At 44.6% G+C, this 20,349-nt stretch overlaps 1 protein-coding gene across 2 annotated transcripts in view; it reads left to right on the forward strand.

Moving 5' to 3' along the window:
• GRIN2A (glutamate ionotropic receptor NMDA type subunit 2A) overlaps positions 1-20,349 on the forward strand; it is a 232,955-nt gene that overhangs the window by 172,439 nt on the left and 40,167 nt on the right. For both annotated transcript variants that reach the window (XM_081839527.1, XM_081839526.1), the window contains exons 6-11: positions 938-1,143; positions 2,781-2,949; positions 3,097-3,250; positions 5,617-5,742; positions 8,452-8,681; positions 13,059-13,219. In XM_081839527.1, coding sequence (XP_081695653.1) covers positions 938-1,143; positions 2,781-2,949; positions 3,097-3,250; positions 5,617-5,742; positions 8,452-8,681; positions 13,059-13,219 — 1,046 coding nt within the window. The remainder of the gene's footprint in view (positions 1-937; positions 1,144-2,780; positions 2,950-3,096; positions 3,251-5,616; positions 5,743-8,451; positions 8,682-13,058; positions 13,220-20,349) is intronic.

Below are 20,349 nucleotides of genomic sequence, written 5' to 3' on the forward strand. Positions count from 1 at the left end.
TGTTTAGCCCAGTATTGTCTGCTTTGACCGCTGGAAATTCTCCAGGGTCTCAGAATATTTCTCATCCCCCTGCTACCAAATTCTTTTAAAACTGGGATTCTGGGAATAGAATCTTTGGCCTCCTGCATTCAAAGCAGCTGACCTACCACCCAGCTTCAGGTGCTCCTGAAGAAGATATGAGGCAGCTGCACAGTAGGGACAAGGGCTGTAGCTCAGGGGTAAAGGTAAAGGCCCAGTCATGGCCAACTCTGGGGTTGCGGTGCTCATCTCGCTTTATTGGCCAAGAGAGCCGGCGTACAGCTTCCGGGTCATGTGGCCAGCATGACTAAGCTGCTTCTGGCGAACCAGAGAAGCGCACGGAAATGCCATTTAACTTCCCGCCGGAGTGGTACCTATTTATCTACTTGCACTTTCATGTGCTTTTGAACTGCTAGGTTGGCAGGAGCAGGGACTGAGCAACAGGAGCTCACCCCATCGTGGGGATTCGAACCGCCGACCTTCTGATCAGCAAGTCCTAGGCTCTGTGGTTTAATCCACAGTGCCACCTGCGTCCCAGCTCAGGAGTAGAACATCTGTTTTGCATGCAGAAGGTCTTAGGTTTGATCCCCAGCATCTCCAGGTAAGGCTGGCTAAATTCCAAGAATCGCATTGACATTATATGTTATTTTACCCCATTTATTCCAGTGCAAAGGAAACACAATGCAAATGTGGGCAGTGAGAGGTAATTGATTATGTGTTGTTTGCAGACCAAAAGCAACAGTGGGTATGCATTGAACTTCAATGCAAGCTGCTTATAAAAAAATAAATCTGCAGACCGTTGAGGAAACAGGGCAAGCTGCCCTCAAGAATGGGGAAAAACGATATAAGCTGAAATGGGCAGCTTTGCTCATGCTGAGATCAACCGCCTCTGAGCCGTGTTCACGTCTCCCCATTGCAGGTGGGGAAATGGGAGAACAAAACGCTTCTGCATAAGCATTCGGTGTGGCCCAGGTTTAATTCCTTCAACGACAGCGAGCCGGACAACAACCACCTGAGCATCGTCACGTTGGAAGAAGCCCCTTTTGTCATCGTGGAGGACATGGACCCTTTGACTGAGACCTGTGTGAAGAACACAGTGCCCTGCCGGAAGTTTGTCATCATTAAGTAAGTCTGGGATTTCCTGACCCCCCATCCTCAAAGGGTTTTCTGCAGAGAAGTGTCCCCGCCCCTGTACAGGTGTTGAAAAGCCAAAGGGTGAAGGCTTTAAGTGTGAAGGCCAGTGGGTTAGATCTTAGCTTTCTGATCTCCAGTTCCACAGCCAAGCTGCTTCTGGCCTCAATTGGCCGCTGAATCCAAGCCCCGTCCCCCCTCAAAATCTACCTGTTGTCACGTATGTGGAATATGCTTCCCAGAAAGCTGTGGATGACACTGAACACTGAGCATTTTAGGAGAGGCCACAACAGATGGGTCACAGCAATGCTGTTGCTGCCATGTTGGATTCTGGCTTAGGCTGACCAGACGAAAGGAACGTTCCATGCGTGTCTGGACTAAGATGCATTCTTCTGATGGAGGTGCTTTTCATCCATTTCCATGAGTGTTGCAATGTGGCTGGAGAAAGCCATGAGACAATTTACAACAAGGTGCGTGTTTCTGGCCAATCACATGCCCCACCTTCCTATATCTGTGCCTCTGTTGAGAGAACTCTGTATGGAGCAAGGGCACTGTATACCTGAAGGAGCGTCTCCACCCCCATCGTTCAGCCCGTACACTGAGGTCCAGCTCCGAGGGCCTTCTGGCAGTTCCCTCACTGCAAGAAGTTACAGGGAACCAGGCAGAGGGCCTTCTCAGTAGTGGCGCCCGCCCTGTGGAACGCCCTCCCATCAGATGTGAAGGAAATAAGCAGCTATCTTATCTTTAAAAGACATCTGAAGGCAGCCCTGTTTAGGGAAGTTTTTAATATTTAATGCTGTATTGTTTTTAATACTCGATTGGGAGCCACCCAGAGTGGCTGGGGAAACTAAGCTAGATGGGCGGGGTATAAATAAATATATTATTATTATTATTATTATTATTATTATTATTATTATTATTATTATTTGTTCACTTCCTAGTTTATTCCTGGGGCTTTCTAGATTTCTCCCATATTGCAAAAAGCACTGCTTTTCAACAGCTTCTCAGCCTTCCAGTGTAACGGCCACTGCTTTTCATTTCGTAGTAACAGTAAGGTGTGCTACTCTATGAATTGCCATTTTGGGATTCATAATGTGCATTATTAAGTTTAAATCATATGGGTTCCATGTGGTGAGTTGTGAGTCAGAGGTAGGTCTTGGACCTGGGCCACTGTTTTAGGAAACTCGGGAAGCTATCTGTTTATAATACCCATATAATAATATAATATTGATATATATAGGGTGGTGTTCAGTTAGGTTTTGCTCAGAATAATTAATGGACATGACTAGTTATTAGGTCATTTGATTATCATGACGGAAAATGTAAGAAGAGCTGTGCTGGATCAAAATGCAGGTGTTTCTAGCTCAACATCTTCTTCCACACCCAGGTGATGACTTCCTGAATGCCCAAAGCAGCACATGCAGCCAACAGGCATATCCTGTTATTTCCCTGTGCAATTGATATTGAGATACACTGCCCCTGAACATGGAGGTTTTGCATAGACATCCTGACTAGAAATACTCATGCACAGACCTGCCCTCCGAACCCAAGTGTTTGCCTACCCACTTTAAAAGCCAAGAGGTCTCTTTGGGTTTCTTAGTTAGTTAGCTTTTGTTTGCTTGCCTCATCAGCAACATCACCAAGGAAGGAAAGAACGTGAAGAAATGTTGCAAGGGCTTCTGCATCGACATCCTGAAGAAGCTCTCCAAAGCCATCAAGTTCACCTACGACCTCTACCTGGTGACCAATGGCAAGCACGGGAAAAAGATCAACAACGAGTGGAACGGAATGATTGGGGAAGTAAGTTATGTTAGGTAAAAGAGCACTTAAGTCAAAAGTTGGCCACGCACCAACGTTCTGATTTCGCCTGAGATGGGACAGACCTCCCTTGGTGGACTGACCTTGTCTGTCTTTTCTTTTTCTCTCTTTCTTCTCTTTGGGCATCAGGTGGTCAAAAAGCAAGCCGTGATGGCCGTGGGATCCCTCACCATCAACGGCGAGCGTTCGGAGGTGGTCGATTTTTCTGTGCCCTTTGTAGAAACGGGAATAAGTGTCATGGTGTCACGGAGTAACGGAACAGTGTCTCCATCTGCTTTTTTAGGTAAGCCCCCTCCCGTTCTCCTGTTTCTACAGACTGATTCAGCTTTATCTCTCCCCTTCCTGTATACTTTGACAGCTTTCATTCTCCCCCCCACCCTGCCCCAAAACCTGCACAGTACGCCTAGCAGTTCCATGACACATTTCTGTCACTCTTTTACAAATTGCACATTTAAAAGTTTGGAGAACAGGCTTGTCTGCTTAATATAGTGCTGAAGACGGGGGCCTACTTTCAGCCAGGGAGCTAGAAACTTCTTCTGCCACGTTTGACGTGCTCTCAGTGCAGTTCTTTGGATGCTAGGTGGTCACAAGCGCCAGCGCCAGTGAAATATACTCAGAGTCGAGAGTGGATTTCATGCTCTTTATTCAGCTCATAGCGGTGAGGAGGAATGGAAGTTCCCCCAGAATGTCTGCTTTATATACATTATTTACACAATGGGCCCCACGTGATTGGCTAATTCCGGGATTCACCTGTAAGCCAATCTGCTTGCGGATTCACTTCCACCTGCAGCTGGATTGGGTGGCTCCTGTGGACCAATCAGACAGCTGCATTCTGGACCCTATTGTTCTAGGACCAATCAGACTGCTGCATTCTGAATCCTATTGTTCTAGGACCAATCAGACTGCTGCCTTTTGGATCCTATTCAACTCAGTACATAACAGCCAGCCTGCTCTGCAAAATCCCCCAGGGGCAGGGTGAGGTTTGAGAGATTAAATGGTGAGGACGGCAGATCTGCAGTCCTCAATGGAATACAGATGTGTCTTCAGACGCTGCAGCAGAAGCACTGGACTTGCATTGCTATTAGAGCATGTTTATTTCTTTTGTTTTTTCTTTATTATTTATCATGTTTACATCCCACCTTCTTTCCTCCAAGGAGTTCAATGTGGTGCAAGCCGTTCTCCCCCTTTTGCTGCAGGTTCTTCTTACTTTATTGCCTTATGCCTCCTTCTCTGTTTTGTACTTGCCTTGGTTTCCATGAAGCCGGATATTTGTTTGCTTTTACTTTAGCCTATTTGGTGTTATTGCATTATGGTTTGCTAGGGTTGTTGCCCCTTTTAAGTTTCAGTAATACGAAGCATTAAAATCAAATCATAAAAGGTACACACGTCTTGGAAACCAAGCCCTATGAGGAACGGTTGAAGGAGCTGGGTATGTTTAGCCTGGAAAAGAGGAGACTGAAAGGGGATATGATAGCCATCTTCAAATCAAATATCTGAAGGGATGCCATATGAAGATGGAGCCCAGATCTCCTGTCCCTCCCCTTCTGTTGTTTTAACTTTGATAACTTTTTAATTTTTTTAAAATTAAAAAAAATATATCTTTGCTTTCAAGCTGGCTCTCCTTCTGAAAACTGGCGTGCATTGGCACCTACAGATATACATTAGCTCAGTGGTCCCCAAAGTGGGTGGTGCCACCCACAGGGGGAGGTGGGATTAGCTAGCAGGGTGCTAAGAGGCAAGGGGGTGTTGGAAATGTAAATGACTATTAGCCTTTGAAAAGCTGATATCCCTGGATCAAGTTAATCAGTTCTGTTGAATCAATTAAACTAAATAGTTTTAAATGGCTTTTGAATAAATGTGCAATTGATTGCTATTTTATTGTGTTATTATCTTCCTTAGTGGCTTATGCAAACCACTATTCTGATTAATGCTTTTTTTTTAGGGTAGGGGATGCGGGGGATGAATTTATGGAACTAAGGGGGCCCCCAGAGTTTGGGATCTGCATTAGCTCATACAGTTTCCTGCAAATTTGTGCTTGCCCTCCAAGTCTTCCGATGGCATTGGGTGCTTGCAAACTGTGCTCTCCTCCCAAGAGTTGCTAAACCTTTGCCTCCCACCCCCAGCCGAAATAGAATCTTGATCTGGACATGTCCTAATAACGGAGGCAAAATCCCAGGAGAGAAATGGCAGTGAAGTGAGATTGTCGTCTTCCCCCTGCCCCCCCCCCGTAATCAAGTTAACCTAACCCGACATCTCTCCATGTGCTAGCTATGCATCCAACTGCAGCACAGATCTTGGTGACCCTGAGCAAAGTTGCAAGGTGTGTGTGTGGGGGGGCTTTTGTTTCTATTATAACTCTTCTCCGCCCCTCGGGCTTTCTTCCCAGGCCAGATCCCTGCATGGGACTCTCCTCCTGACACTCGCAGCTCGAGATGCATTGCTGGGGGGGGGGGTCTCTCTCTCTCTTTCTCTCTCCAGCCTGCATTGCGACTCTGGGGAGACGTAGCCGCCTTGTCAGATTACCTGCTGCTATTTTGGTTCTTAAAACACACACAAAATCTCCAGCGAGCAAGCAACCGCGTCAATGCTTCCTTCCCCTCTCCCCGCAGAAGGCTGTTTGTTGCAACTCACGCTCTCCTCTTTCCGCAGAGCCCTTCAGCGCTTCGGTCTGGGTGATGATGTTTGTGATGTTGCTGATTGTGTCGGCCATCGCCGTCTTTGTGTTTGAGTACTTCAGCCCCGTGGGCTACAACCGGAACCTGGCACAAGGGAAAGGTACGACTCCGTGTTCAGGGAATGACTCGCCAGAAGTTTCCTTCTGTCTCCTCTCTTGCCTTTCCCACCGCTTTGCACCTCCTTAACCCCATTTTGGCTTCCTGGGAAACAGTTAGACAGCACACAATGGAAGTGGTCAGAGAGTCTCATTTAATATGTGGCCTACAATGGACTAGTTCTTTGTGGACGACTCTCACAGTCCTTGGCTGAGATGGGCACGTTCTTTTGCACGCATAGGGGGCCCTGAGATCAGCCCCTGAATGTCCTTCTCAAAGAAAGGACTTCTTCAGGCAGTGCACAGTTAAACTATGGAACTCATTCCTGCAGGAGGCAGCCATGACTGCTAACCTAGATGGCTTTCAAAGAGAATTGGACAAATTCACGTAGGAGAGGGCTGTTGAGAGTGTTGGACTTTCAGAGGAAGAGAGGAGAACTAGCCCACTGTACATCGGGGAGGGCTGTGTGGAGTCTCTTCCTTTAAATTCCTAGGAGTTTATCTCAGTGAAGACCTTACTTGGAAAATAAATACAACCCAGGTGGTTAAGAAAGCCCAACAGAGACTCTAACTCCTCAGAGTTCTGCGAATGAATGGTGTCAATCAACATTTGATGATCTCCTTCTACCGGTCCACAATAGAAAGTGTCCTTTCATACTGCAGCATGGTGTGGTACTCTGGTTTGACATCAACTGATAGGAAGTGCCTACGGAGGGTGGTGAATACAGCACAAGATATTATGGGCTGTCCCATGAATCCACTGGATGAAATAGCAGGCGAACGTTGCCTCAGGAGAGTGAGGAAAATTCTCAGGGATGATTCACACCCTGGCCAGCACTTTCTTGATCTCCTGCCTTCAGGCAGAAGATATAGAAGCATGATTAGTCGCACCAACAGGGTAAAGAACAGCTTCTATCCGTGGGCTGTTAGGCTGCTGAATGAAAAGATAACAACAGGGCAATGGACTTTTGGGTTTGGTGGGTGTGCGTCAGTAAACGAGGGGAATTAAGACTAAGAGAGCTGAGTGGGGGTGCTTGTGTAATCTCACTGTATGCAAGTTGTACAAGTGACAATAAAGTACAGTGGTACCTCAGGTTAAGTACTTAATTCGTTCCAGAGGTCCGTACTTAACCTGAAACTGTTCTTAACCTGAAGCACCACTTTAGCTAATGCCCCCCCCGCTGCTGTCGCGCCGCCAGAGCATGATTTCTGTTCTCATCCTGAAGCAAAGTTCTTAACCTGAAGCACTATTTCTGGGTTAGCGGAGTCCGTAACCTGAAGCGTATGTAGCCCAAATTACCACCGTATTTCAATTTTTTTTTGGATGGCTGCTAGGCATGATGGCTATGCTGTGCATCGATGGCAAGAGGCAGAAATTCTTCTGAATACCAGTTTCTGAAAACCGGGGGGGGGGGGGGTGCTCTTCTGCTTGAATCCTGCTTGTGGGTTTTCCACAGGCATCTGGGTGGTTACTGTGAGAACAGGATGCTGGACTTAGATGGGCCATTGGCCTGATCCAGCAGCCTGTTATTGTATTCTTAGCCCGCTGCCCCCACAAAGCCTTAGGGTGCTGTTCCAAATTTGTTGGCACTAGGGATGGGCAGATATATCAGTTTCTCTGCATTCTTCATTTTTCCAACCTGAAGCCCAGTTCTCTGCATTTCCAGACCAGTTTGTGGTTGTTATATTCCATAGTTCCCTGGGATGAAAGAGGTCCACCCTGGGAACTGTAGCTCTGGGAGGTGAATATAGAAGTTTTGCAACAACTCTCAGCACCCTTAAAAAGCTACAGCACCAAGAATATTTTGGGGGAAGCCACTGCTGTTTACAATGACACCATAGACCTGGAAATGTATGCCATACCCTCCAACGTTTCTCTGATGAAAATAGGGACATCCCATTCCATGATGATAATTTTACTATTTGTACCCCACACATCTTACTGGGTTTGCCCCAGCCACTCTGAGCAGCTTCCAACATATATAAAAACATAGGACAACATTGAACATTAAAACAATTTCCCTATACAGGATTGCCTTCTGGTGGCTCGGAGGTCAGATACGCTCCAAAATTTCTCCGATGAAAATAGGGTGGCACTGTGGGTTAAACCACAGAGCCTAGGACTTGCCAATCAGAAGGTCGGCGGTTTGAATCCCCACGACAGGGTGAGCTCCTGTTGCTCGTTCCCTGCTCCTGCCAACCTAGCAGTTCGAAAGCACATCAAAGTGCAAGTAGATAAATAGGTACCGCTCTGGCAGGAAGGTAAACGGCACTGTTCTGGTTCGCCAGAAGCGGCTTAGTCATGCTGGCCACATGACCCGGAAGCTGTACGCCGGCTCCCTCGGCCGATAAAGCGAGATGAGCACCACAACCCCAGAGTCAGGAGTCCCTTTACCCTTTTAAAGGAAAAGTGGAACATTCTGGGATCAAATCAGAAACTGGGATGACTTATCTAAATCAGGGATGTCCCTGGAAAATAGGGAGACTTGGAGGGTCTGGTTTGGTGAGAATGTGGCCCAGGTCATACTTAGAACAGACCCAGTGAAACCAGTTGACTAAAAATAGTTTAACTGAATCCCTTCAATTTTTGACTCTGAGTAGGACTTGGTCAGCTGCAACTTGCTACAACAGCAGCAGCATTACGGTGAAGACCTCAGGAACCCTTTCCTTGCAATGGATGCCTTATCCTAACGTCGGTTCTTTGTGACTTGCAGATCCACATGGACCATCTTTCACAATCGGGAAAGCCGTGTGGCTGTTGTGGGGCCTGGTGTTTAACAACTCTGTGCCAGTTCAGAATCCAAAAGGAACCACCAGCAAGATCATGGTGTCCGTCTGGGCTTTCTTTGCTGTCATATTCCTGGCAAGCTACACAGCCAACTTGGCTGCATTCATGATCCAGGAGGAATTTGTTGACCAGGTGACCGGCCTCAGCGATAAGAAGGTGAGTTTCATCTCTTGTTTCTCTCCCCATTGCTCAGGCTTGTTGCATTAGCGGTGAGAGATGGGGTGGATAGGAGAGGGAAGAAATTTGGTTCGGTTCTCATTTAAAGGCATACCTACCTAACCCACACGTTATGAAACAAGATGCAAACCAAATTGCAGCCATCCTATGAAATCTGGATTTCCCTGGATTTTGCAAAGCTGTTCTGCAGCCAAGTCATGCAGTTTAGAAATTGTACATTTAGGTAAAATGTGTGTAAAAATGCATATATTAGTGAAAACAGGATACAAAAAATGCATTATATTAGGGGAATTGCTTTTCAAAATTGTGTATGGTAAGCAAAAGTTCAGGCAAAAATGTGTGAATTAGGAGAAAACCACCCTAAAATGCTGGTGAATTTTCATGAAACATTTCTCTTCTTTAAATGGACACTGGTGTGGAAATAGTGCTTTGCTCTTTTGCAATCTAATTTTAATACATATGTTTTAATTCTTTTATACTACAATTACTTTTTAATGATTATATTTTACAAGTTTTTAGCCTTCTATATTTTATCTGTGTTGGTTTTAATTTGTGTAAGACACCTTGAGTCCCAGTCTGCGGAAGATGCAGGCTATGAATGTGGAGAACTGAATTTAGGATTGGAAAACTGAGAAACTAATCTGACAGATTTAACATGAAGTACATGATTTGAGATCTGATTCTTACACTGAACCTGCCCCAACTGCACTGGCTCCCAATTTATTTTCTGGAGTCATTTCAAAGTACTGGTTTTGACCTATAAAGCCTTACTTGGCTCAGGACCTCAGAGACTGCCTTTCCTCACATGAGCCAATCCAGACTCTGCTATCTTCATTAGAGGCTCTCTTCATGGAAGGTGTGAAGGATGGAGACTCAAGAACACACTTTTTCAGGCCCACTGTTTATGGAAAGCTCTTCCCAACACCAACGCTGTCAGTTTTTGGGTGTTCCAGACCTTTGGTAGCTAAGTCTATCTCTAATGTGACACATCAATTTTAGTGGGTTAGGACAGGACTGTGTGGTTAGATAAACGTTTAAGGAATCTTGTGTATTGCTCTTTGTATTTTGCCTTTCAATTGATTCTATCCATTAGCATTTTTCTGCTTAAGTTGCTTTGAGACTTTGTATGAAAATGATTGGCGCATGTATTAAAATCATCGTCCTCTCCAGAATTTTAGTCAATACGCTGTCTGGGAACAAGTATTGAGGACACCCCCCCTCTCTCTCTGCCTGAGGGAAAGTTGTTCCCAGTCTAAAGTTGTCAACATGCCAAGCTAGATGGAGCGGTGCTTTGACTTGTTGGGATGCATTTTCCCATTTCCTTCTGCAAATATGTTTCTGAGCACAAACAACCCCAAAAGCATTAGGTGGACCAATGGTCTGATTCTATAGAAGGCAGCTGCGACTGATGAGGCCACAGCTCAGTGAGATAACATGTTCTTTACACATAAAAGGTCAATTCCTTGGCATCTCTAGTTGGGCTGGGAAATAGCATTCTTCACCAGAGATCCTAGAACAGGCATGGGCAAACTCAGCCCTCCAGATGTTTTGGGACTACAATTCCCACCATTTAAATTAAACAAACAGAAAACCAAGGTGCTGGGAAAAAATTTGACAGATACAGAGTCAGAACGGTTTCAGAGAGAAACAGAACTAACTATGGTTAAAAAGGTAAAGTACCTAGGGGTAAACATAACAGCAAAAAATCTGAGTCTATTTAAGGATAACTATGAAAAATGTTGGTCTGAAATTAAGAGAGACTTGGACAGTTGGACAAAACTGAAGCTTTCTTTGTTAGGCCGAATTGCTGCCATTAAGATGAATGTATTGCCAAAAATGTTGTTTTTGTTTCAAACACTACAGATTGTGGACAAGACGGAGTGCTTCCGGAAGTGGCAGAAAGATATATCTAAATTTGTCTGGCAGGGCAAAAAGCCCAGAATTAAGTTTAAGATATTAACAGATGCGAAAGAAAGAGGGGGCTTTGCCCTGCCAGACTTAAAGTTGTACTATGAAGCCGCAGCTTTCTGCTGGCTAAAAGACTGGCTACTTCTCGAAGACACTGACGTACTGGACCTGGAAGGTTTTAACAATGCTTTTGGTTGGCATGCATACTTATGGTATGACAAAGTTAAGATCAATAAGGCCTTTAAGAACCATATTGTCAGGAAAGCAGTGTTTAATGTCTGGACAAAATATAAAGACTTATTGGAAAATAAAACTCCAAGGTGGCTTTCACCTCTGGAAGCTAAGGCCTGAAAAAGACCCAATATGGAGGCCAAATGGCCAAAATATTGGGAAATATTAGAAAAAGATGGAGACAATTGGAAATTGCAGAGTTTGGAGAAAATGAAGGATAAAGTGCGAGACTGGTTACATTACGCTCAGATTAAAGAAGTTTTTAAAAATGACAAAAAGTTAGGGTTCCAGGTGGAGAAATCGAAGTTAGAAACAGAATTGTTAGAACCAAAGACTAAGGTACTATCTAGAATGTATAACTTGCTGTTAAAATGGAATACACAAGACGAAATGGTTAAATCGGCTATGATAAAGTGGGCGCAGGACATTGGGCATAACATTATGTTTGAGGATTGGGAAAGGTTGTGGACCACTGGGCTGAACTTCACCGCATGTAATGCTCTGAAGGAAAATGTAATGAAAATGATATATAGATGGTACATGACCCCAGTTAAACTTGCCAAAATATACCATTCGTCTGATAATAAATGTTGGAAATGTAAAGAAAATGAAGGAACATTCTTTCACCTCTGGTGGACATGCCCTAAGGTGAAGGCCTTCTGGGAAATGATATATAATGAGCTGAAAAAGGTATTTAAGTATACCTTCACTAAGAAACCAGAGGCCTTCCTTCTGGGTATTGTCGGCCAGAAGGTGCTAAAGAAGGATCGAACATTCTTTATGTATGCAACAACGGCAGCAAGGATACTTATCGCAAAAAACTGGAGAACTCAAGATCTACCCACACTGGAAGAGTGGCAGATGCAGCTGATGGACTATATGCAACTGGCCGAGATGACTGGCAGAATCCGAGACTTGGGAGAAGAGAAGATTGAGGAAGACTGGAAGAAATTTAAGATGTATCTACAAAAACATTGTAATTTGGTTGAATGTTAAGAAGGATGCTAGATTATAAAAAATTGGCCACCACTAAATTAGATTTAAACTTGATGATAAGTGAGACTAAAGAAAATATAAATTTTTTTTGGAAGAATTGCTAGATTATATTTGAATGAGTGGACACGAGATTGTAAACAAGTTGATAATTTGTTTGGAAAAATCTTTTAACGATGTAAATGGGAGCGGGAGATGCGAGGGAGTCCAAAGAAGTGATGAAACTATGTTTGTGACAGAAGTAAGATTGTTTATTATTTGTGCATTCATATTCAAAAACCTTAATAAATATATATATATATATATATAAAATACAATTGCCACCATCCCTGACCACTGGTCCTGTTAGCAAGGGATCATGGGGGTTGTAGTCCCAAAACATCTGGAGGGCCGAGTTTGCCCATGTCTGTCCTAGAGAGCTGCTGCTCAGTGGTAGAACATTCATGCAAAAGGCACCAGGTTCAACCACTGATCCTCTTTGGCTTGCCAGTCAGAAGATCAGTGGTTTGAATCCCCATGATGGGGTGAGCTCCCGTTGCTCAGTCCCAGCTCCTTCCAACCTAGCAGTTCGAAAGCACACCAGTGCAAGTAGATAAATAGGTACTGCTGTGGCGGGAAGGTAAACGGCGTTTCTGTGCGCTGCGAATCAGTACAGATCAAGAGTAGTCAATGTGGTGCCTTTCAGATGTTGTTGAACTTGAACTCCCATCATCCCCAGCCGGTGTGGCCAGTGTTTAGGGAAAGTGGGACTCACAGTCCAGCAACGTACGGAGCGCACCATGTCCCAGCTTCAGTAACCAATGGCATCTCCAGACAGGACTGGGAAAGACCCCTGCTTCTGAGACTCTGGAGAGCTGTTGCCATTCAGTGTAGACCAATGTTTTTCCAGGTTGGATTCCCAGATGTGGATGGACTCCAACTCCTATAATCCTTTGACCTTTCGGCTAAGCTGGTTGTGGATGATGGGAATTGGAGTCCATCCACATCTTGGGACTCAATAACACTGGTTTAGACAATACTGAGCTAAATGGACTAATGACCTCACTTGACCTAAGGCAATCTTACTGTGCACTTATGGGAGTGGCTCATACTTGGGCCAAATGGACCAATGGCCTTTGTTAACTTCATTAATTCATCAAGTCCATGGTGAGACAAAAACCCATTCTTCCATGTGTTCAAAGACGGCTTTCTTAGTTTGTCTTTCTCCTTCCTCCTCCTTTCCAGTTTCAGCAACCATACGCCTATTCACCTCCTTTTCGGTTTGGGACTGTCCCAAATGGGAGCACGGAGAGAAATATCAGGAACAACTATAAGGAGATGCATGCCTACATGGTGAAATACAACCAGAAAGGAGTGGAGGATGCCTTGGTCAGTTTGAAAACTGGGTAAGTGGGGTTTTATTTTTATTTTGAACCATGGGTGCTCCACTTTTCTGATGTCCAAAGTGGTCAGCCCAAAAGAGTGGAAAATGGACAGGTATTTGTTTTATTGAATGTCCCGGGTCTGCTTCAGACATTTCCAGATTCAGGATATCGGGTAGCAGGATTGGGAAATGCATGATGGGAGAGTAGCTTGATGTTCGGACGGCAGGTATTTCTCCCCATGCCACAGCCCTTCCTCACATTACGGCCCTACTGGGCCTGCTTCTCTCCCTCCTTGAATGTTTCTGCCTGCCTGGAAATGTGTCCTTGAAATCCGATCATGCCTCTTGCTTTCCTGGTTGGAGAATAGGGAAGGTTGTGTTTGCCTGAGTAGAGACTAGCCTACTACAAAAAGGCAAGATTTCACAGAAGATTTACGTTCATTACTCCTCCCACTTTAGCCTCTGGCCAAGCCCACCACTGGTGGTGGTAGACACAACACAGATGTAGAAGATGTCCCTATTTTCATCTGAGGAATGATGGAGGGTATGAGATACTCAGGATCAGGCTAGAAAGAGGTTCTTGTGAACCCTCGGTAATAATAATAATAATAATAATAATAATAATAATAATAATAATATTTTTTAATTTGTACCCCGCCCATCTGGCTGGGTTTCCCCAGCCACTCTGGGTGGCTTCCAACAAAAATTAAAAATACATTAAAATGTCACACATTAAAAACTTCCCTGAACAGGGCTGCCTTCAGATGTCTTCTAAATGTCAGGTAGTTGTTTATCTCTTTGACATCTGATGGGAGGGCGCCACTACCGAGAAGGCCCTCTGCCTGGTTCCCTGTAGCTTTGCTCCTCACAATGAGGGAACTGCCAGAAGGCCCTCAGCACTGGACCTCAGCATCCGGGCAGAACGATGGGGGTGGAGATGCTCCTTCAGTGTGACGTTCCAGGGCAACCAGGATAACCTTTTGGAAAATCCACTTGGTTCCAGCTGTGGCAGCTGCTTTTACCTCCCGTCCTCTTGACAGCGCGAGCCATTCATTGCCGTTGACGGATCTCCTCAGCTGTGACTTTCTTTTCTTAAGTGATTTCTCAACGTGGGCATCCCAAGGTGTCTGCGCCGGTTTCCTTGACAGACACCTTCTGCAGCAGATGGTGCAAATCGCCTGTCATGTACAGTCTTTTCATGATCAATACACAACAACTGCTACATACTCCTAAGGGGATGAGCTTTGGTCTCAGGGAACTTAAGAAAGGATTGCGAGGTGAGAGAAAAGCTCTCTATCAGGGGCTTCAGCGTTCGGGCACAGCTGCCTGGCATTTATCAGAACTTCTGCTGTTTTTAGATTTGTTTGCTAAAAGCCAGTTCTACAGTTCTTAATACTGGACAAATGCCTTTATTGTGGAGTTTTCAACACTTGCCGCATGCTTTTTTTTTAAGGCAAGCCTGTTCAGATATATAACTTAATTGGGTTGACCCCAACTAAGTCCTAGGTAGAGTAGATCTATTACAGTTAACGGAGCCAAGTTAGTCAGGTCTCTTAATTTTTGTTGGGTCTACTTAGAGTAGGGCTGACAGTGGATCTCACCCACTATGCGTATTCAAAGAATCATAGAATGGTAGAGTTGGAAGGGAATTCGAAGGTCCGCCCCCCAGCAATGCAGGATTCATTTTTAAAATGGGTGGTTTTTAATCTATATTTTGATAATTTCAGTATGTCTGTTTGTTGTTTTTTAAGTCTGTTTTCATTTTTTTGTGCTATTTTATGTAAAACGCTCATTTTTTTTTTTAAAAATGGCATGTCTAGAACTTGCTAAATAAAAATAAATACAGTGGTACCTCAGGTTACATACACTTCAGGTTATATACGCTTCAGGTTACAGACTCCGCTAACCCATAAATAGTGCTTCAGGTTAAGAACTTTGCTTCAGGATGAGAACAGAAATCGTGCTCCAGCAGCGCAGCGGCAGCAGGAGGCCCCATTAGCTAAAGTGGTGCTTCGGGTTAAGAACGGACCTCTGGAATGAATTAAGTACTTAACCTGAGGTACCACTGTAAATAGCAATAGAATTTGTAAGTACCACAGCACTATAACAAACAAACAAACATGGGAGCATAAGCACAGTCTCACCAGGAAAGGTTGGGAAATTCACCTGGTCTGCACCATTGCAGACCATTGCACAGATCTGATGCTGGTCCATTTTGGAATCCACTCTTCTGCTCTCTGCCTTCAGGAAGGATAGAGACAAAATGTGCAATACTATAGTTAATAAGGAGGAACACAATAAGACAAACGAGCCTGGCTGCTGGATCAAACCAAAGGCCCATCTAGTCTAGCCAGAAATCATATTTTTCACAGTTCACTTTAAAAAAATTATTCCTTAAAGGAGATTAATGTTGACGTTTCTTCTTTTCTTGCGTCGACTATTACCATATCAAAGAATTGCCTCACAATGACTGGTCCACGATAAAAACAATGCCAGACCTTTAGAAGGCGTATGTGGTCTTTGTCGACTTTCAATTCATTGCTCACAATAGTTTGGGATTCAGCCTAATCCCTGGTGCTGAATAACGTATCGGGGCATTGAGCCAGGAATGAGCAGGAAGAAATATTACAAGTTTGGCAAGATGAACCATGACCCATCGATGTTGTGGGCTTCCGTGGGTCAATGCCAGTTTTGGTCCTGGCATTTTGAATTACTAGGCTAGGCTTGAGGATGACAAAACACCCCAATACTAAGAAGAGCCCTGCAGCTTTAGGCCCACCTGTTCTCATAGTGGCTATCAAGATGCCCATGAGAAGGCCACAATCAGAATCTGAGAAGCACAGCACACTTTCCACCTGTGATTCCCAGCTACCAGTATATAAAAGCCATACTACTTCCCGCAATGCTTGTTGTTTAGTCGTTTAGTCATGTCCGACTCTTCGTGACCCCAAGGACCAGAGCACGCCAGGCACTCCTGTCTTCCACTGCCTCTTGCAGTTTGGTCAAACTCATGTTGCTAGCTTCGAGAACACTGTCCAACCATCTCGTCCTCTGTCATCCCCTTCTCCTTGTGCCCTCCATCTTTCCCAACATCAGGGTCTTTTCCAGGGAGTCTTCTCTTCTCATGAGGTGGCCAAAGTACTAGAGCCACAGCTTCACAATCTGTCCTTCCAGTGAGCACTCAGGGCTGATTTCCTTCAGAATGGATAGTTTGATCTTCTTGCAGTCCATGGGACTCTCAAGAGTCTCCTCCAGCACCATAATTCAAAGGCATCAATTCTTCAGCGATCAGTCTTCTTTATGCTCCAGCTCTCACTTCCTTACATCACTACTGGGAAAAGCATAGCTTTAACTATACGGACCTTTGTTGGCAATGTGATGTCTCTGCTTTTTAAGATGCTGTCTAGGTTTGTCATTGCTTTCCCCCAAGAAGCAGGCATCTTTTAATTTCATGACTGCTGTCACCATCTGCAGTGATCATGGAGCCCAAGAAAGTAAAATCTCTCACTGCCTCCATTTCTTCCCCTTCTGTTTGCCAGGAGGTGATGGGCCCAGTGGCCATGATCTTAGTTTTTTTGATATTGAGCTTCAGACCATATTTTGCGCTTTCCTCTTTCACCCTCATTAACATTAATTCATTAATTCCTCCTCACTTTCTGCCATCAAGGTTGTGTCATCTGCATATCTGAGGTTGTTGATATTTCTTCCGGCAATCTTAATTCTGGTTTGGGATTCATCCAGCCCAGCCTTTCGCATGATGAATTCTGCATATAAATTAAATAAGCAGGGAGACAATATACAGCCTTGTCGTACTCCTTTCCCAATTTTGAACCAATCAGTTGTTCCATATCCAGTTCTAACTGTAGCTTCTTGTCCCACATAGAGATTTCTCAGGAGACAGATGAGGTGATAAGGCACTAGGACGTAGCAATCCTGGCTAGTAGCCATTGATAGCCCAATCCTCCATCAAGTTGTCTAATCCACTTTGTTTTTTATATATATAATTTTTATTTATTTTCCATTTAATTATATACATTCACATCATCATTATTTATTTTATGCCCTGGCTCTTTAGAGACTATCGACTTCCTTCCCTCCCGCCTCTTGGCTTTCAAAATTAACCTTTATATCATTGCATTATGGTATGTTTTCCAATTCTAATTGCACTCATTATAAAATGACTCAAAATTTAAACAAAGGTAGAAAGGTAGAAAATTTCTCATTACAAGTCTTCAGGGAACCCTGCTGGTGGTGTTAATTGCTTACAATGATCTTTCAGATATCGTACAAATTTACTCCAGTCTTTTTGGAATACTTGATCATGCTGGTTTCGGATTTTTCCTGTCTGCTTTGCCAGTTCTGCAAAGTCTGTCATCTTCATCTGCCACTCTTCTTTCATTGGTAGTTCTTGTTATTTCCATTTTGGGGCTAAACGAATTTTTGCCGCAGTTGTTGCATACATAAACAGTCTTTTACCTTCCCTTGGTATCTCTTTACAGTGGTACCTTGGGTTACAGACACTTATGCGATTTCGGTTATGCGATTTCAGGTTGCACACTGCGCCAAACCCGGAAGTACCGGAACTGGTTATTTCCAGGTTTTGGCGCTCGCGCATATGCGGAAGTGCTAAATAGCACTTTGCGCATGCACAGAAGCACCGAATTGCGACCCATGTGTGCACAGAAGCAGCGCTGCAGGTTGCGAACATGCCTCCTGCGTAGATCACATTTGCAGCCTGAGGTTCCACTGTGCTCACTATCCCGAATAAAAAGGCTTCTGGTTTTTTTAACAAAAGTATTTTTAAACATTTTCTTTAACACATTATATACCATTTCCCAGAAAACCTTTACCTCTTTGCAAGTCCACCACATGTGGTAGAAGATACCTTTCCTTTCTTTACATTTGCAACACTCACTGGTTCTTTTCTTGCACATTTTAGCCAGTTTAGCTGGTGTTAAATACCATCTATACATCATTTTCACAACATTTTGTTTTAAGTGCACAGCATGCAGTAAAATTAATATCTTCCTTCCACAACCCTTCCCAGGATTCTAACTGAATATTATATCCAATATTGAAAGCCATCCAAGTTGGTGGTCATCACTACGTCTCCAGCAGCAAATTCCATAGTTCACCTATGAGCTCTGTAAAAAAAAAAAAAATGCTTACTTTTTATCTGTCCCAAATCTTCCAATATTCAGCATCGTCAGGTGGTCCTGGGTGTTGCCCTTCCCAAAATTGCCACATTCCCTGAAGAAGAAGAAAAAGCGTATGTGTTTCAGCTGATGCTCCCAGATGCCCTGCAAGACGAGTTAAATATGGACACAGTGTTTAATAGATTAGATTATTATAGCAAATTTCTTCAGGGGTTGCAGGGAGCAGGCATCTCAGACCCTGCGGACACAGATCCAATCTATACTCAATCAGATTTGCTGCCTGTGGAAAGAATAATGCAATGAAGGCTATTGCAAGGTGTCACTTTGAACTTCGCCCTGACTGATGTTTCTTATCAATGACATAAAGAGCCCCTGGAAGGGAGGGAGGGAGGCAGATGCCTCCCCTCCCTGAAGACTGAACCAATTTCTCCTTCATCCCCAGTAACCTCTGATATGGAGAAAGTACCAGGTATCAATGAGGGAGTGCCAGAAGTCACATTTGGTTCCTGTTTCTGAGGTTCCCAACCCTTGTGATAAAGAAATGGAATAGGGGCTGGAAGAAGAAGAAGAAGAAGAAGAAGAAGAAGAAGAAGAAGAAGAAGAGGAGGAGGAGGAGTAGTAGTTTGGATTTGATATCCCGCCTTTCACTCCCCTTCAGGAGTCTCAAAGCGGCTAACATTCTCCTTTCCCTTCCTCCCCCACAACAAACACTCTGTGAGGTGAGTGGGGCTGAGAGACTTCAAAGAAGTGTGACTAGCCCAAGGTCACTCAGCAGCTGCATGTGGAGGAGTGGAGACGCGAACCCGGTTCCCCAGATTACGAGACTACCGCTCTTAACCACTACACCACACTGGCTCTCATTGAAAGTGACCTCAAGGAAGCCCAACCCCTTGCAATGCAGCCTTCACAACTAAAGTATCCTGACAGGTGGCCATCCAATCTCTATTTTTGAACCTTCCAAGGTAGTCCGCCCCACTGTAAAAGAGCTCTTATTGTTCCTAATGTTTGTTCCTAATAATTGTTCCTAATGTTTAAGTGGAATCTCCTTTCTTGTAATTTGCACCCATTGCTTTAGGACCAACCTCTGGAGAAGGAGAAAACAAGCTTCTCCAACTTCCATTTGACAGCCCTTAAGACATAGAGGCTCAGGTGGCCTCAGTGGCTCCATCAGCTTTGATGGAGTGCCTTCCATCAGCTCAGTGGCTCAGTGGCCTCAGTGGCTCCATCAGCTTTGATGGAGTGCCTTCCATCAGCTTTGGCAGGTGGCCCAGCTACACTTCTATCTGGACAGGGATAGCCTAATTACTGTTGTCACAATGTGGGTGGCGCTGTGGGTTAAACCACAGAGCCTAGGGCTTGCCGATCAGAAGGTTGGTGGTTCGAATCCCCATGACGGGGTGAGCTCCCATTGCTTGGTCCCTGCTCTTGCCAACCTAGCAGTTCGAAAGCACGAAGTGCAAGTAGATAAATAGGTACTGCTTTGGTGGGCAGGTAAACGGCATTTCCATGCGCTGCTCTGGTTTCCATGCGCTGCTCTGGCCACATGACCCGGAAGCTGTATGCTGGCTTCCTCGGCCACTAAAGCAAGATGAGCGCTGCAACGCCAGAGTCGTCCGCGACTGGACCTAATGGTCAGGGGTCCCTTTACCTTTTATGCTCTGGTAACCTCAAGGTTAGATTACTACAATGTGTTCTACCTCTGAAGATGGTTTGGAAACTTCAGCTAGTGCAGAATTCAGCAGCCAAGTTGGCTACCAGTTAGTTTCTGGGCCCAATTCAAAGTGCTGGTTTTGACCTTTAAAGCCTTAAACGAGAGGTCCAAAGGGTGGCAACATGAGAATGGGTCTTCTCTGCAGTGGCTCCCCATCTGTGCAATTCTCTTCCCAGGGAAGTTCGCCTGGCGCCAGGCAAAAACATTCCTTTTTAACCAGACCTTTGGTTGATTTGATTGACATACTATGGCCTTTTAAAATGTGTGAGGGTTTTTTTTTGGGGG

This window comes from Podarcis erhardii (genome assembly GCF_964252035.2).
Source record: "Podarcis erhardii genome assembly, chromosome: 14".
Classification (NCBI taxonomy): Eukaryota; Metazoa; Chordata; class Lepidosauria; order Squamata; family Lacertidae; genus Podarcis; species Podarcis erhardii.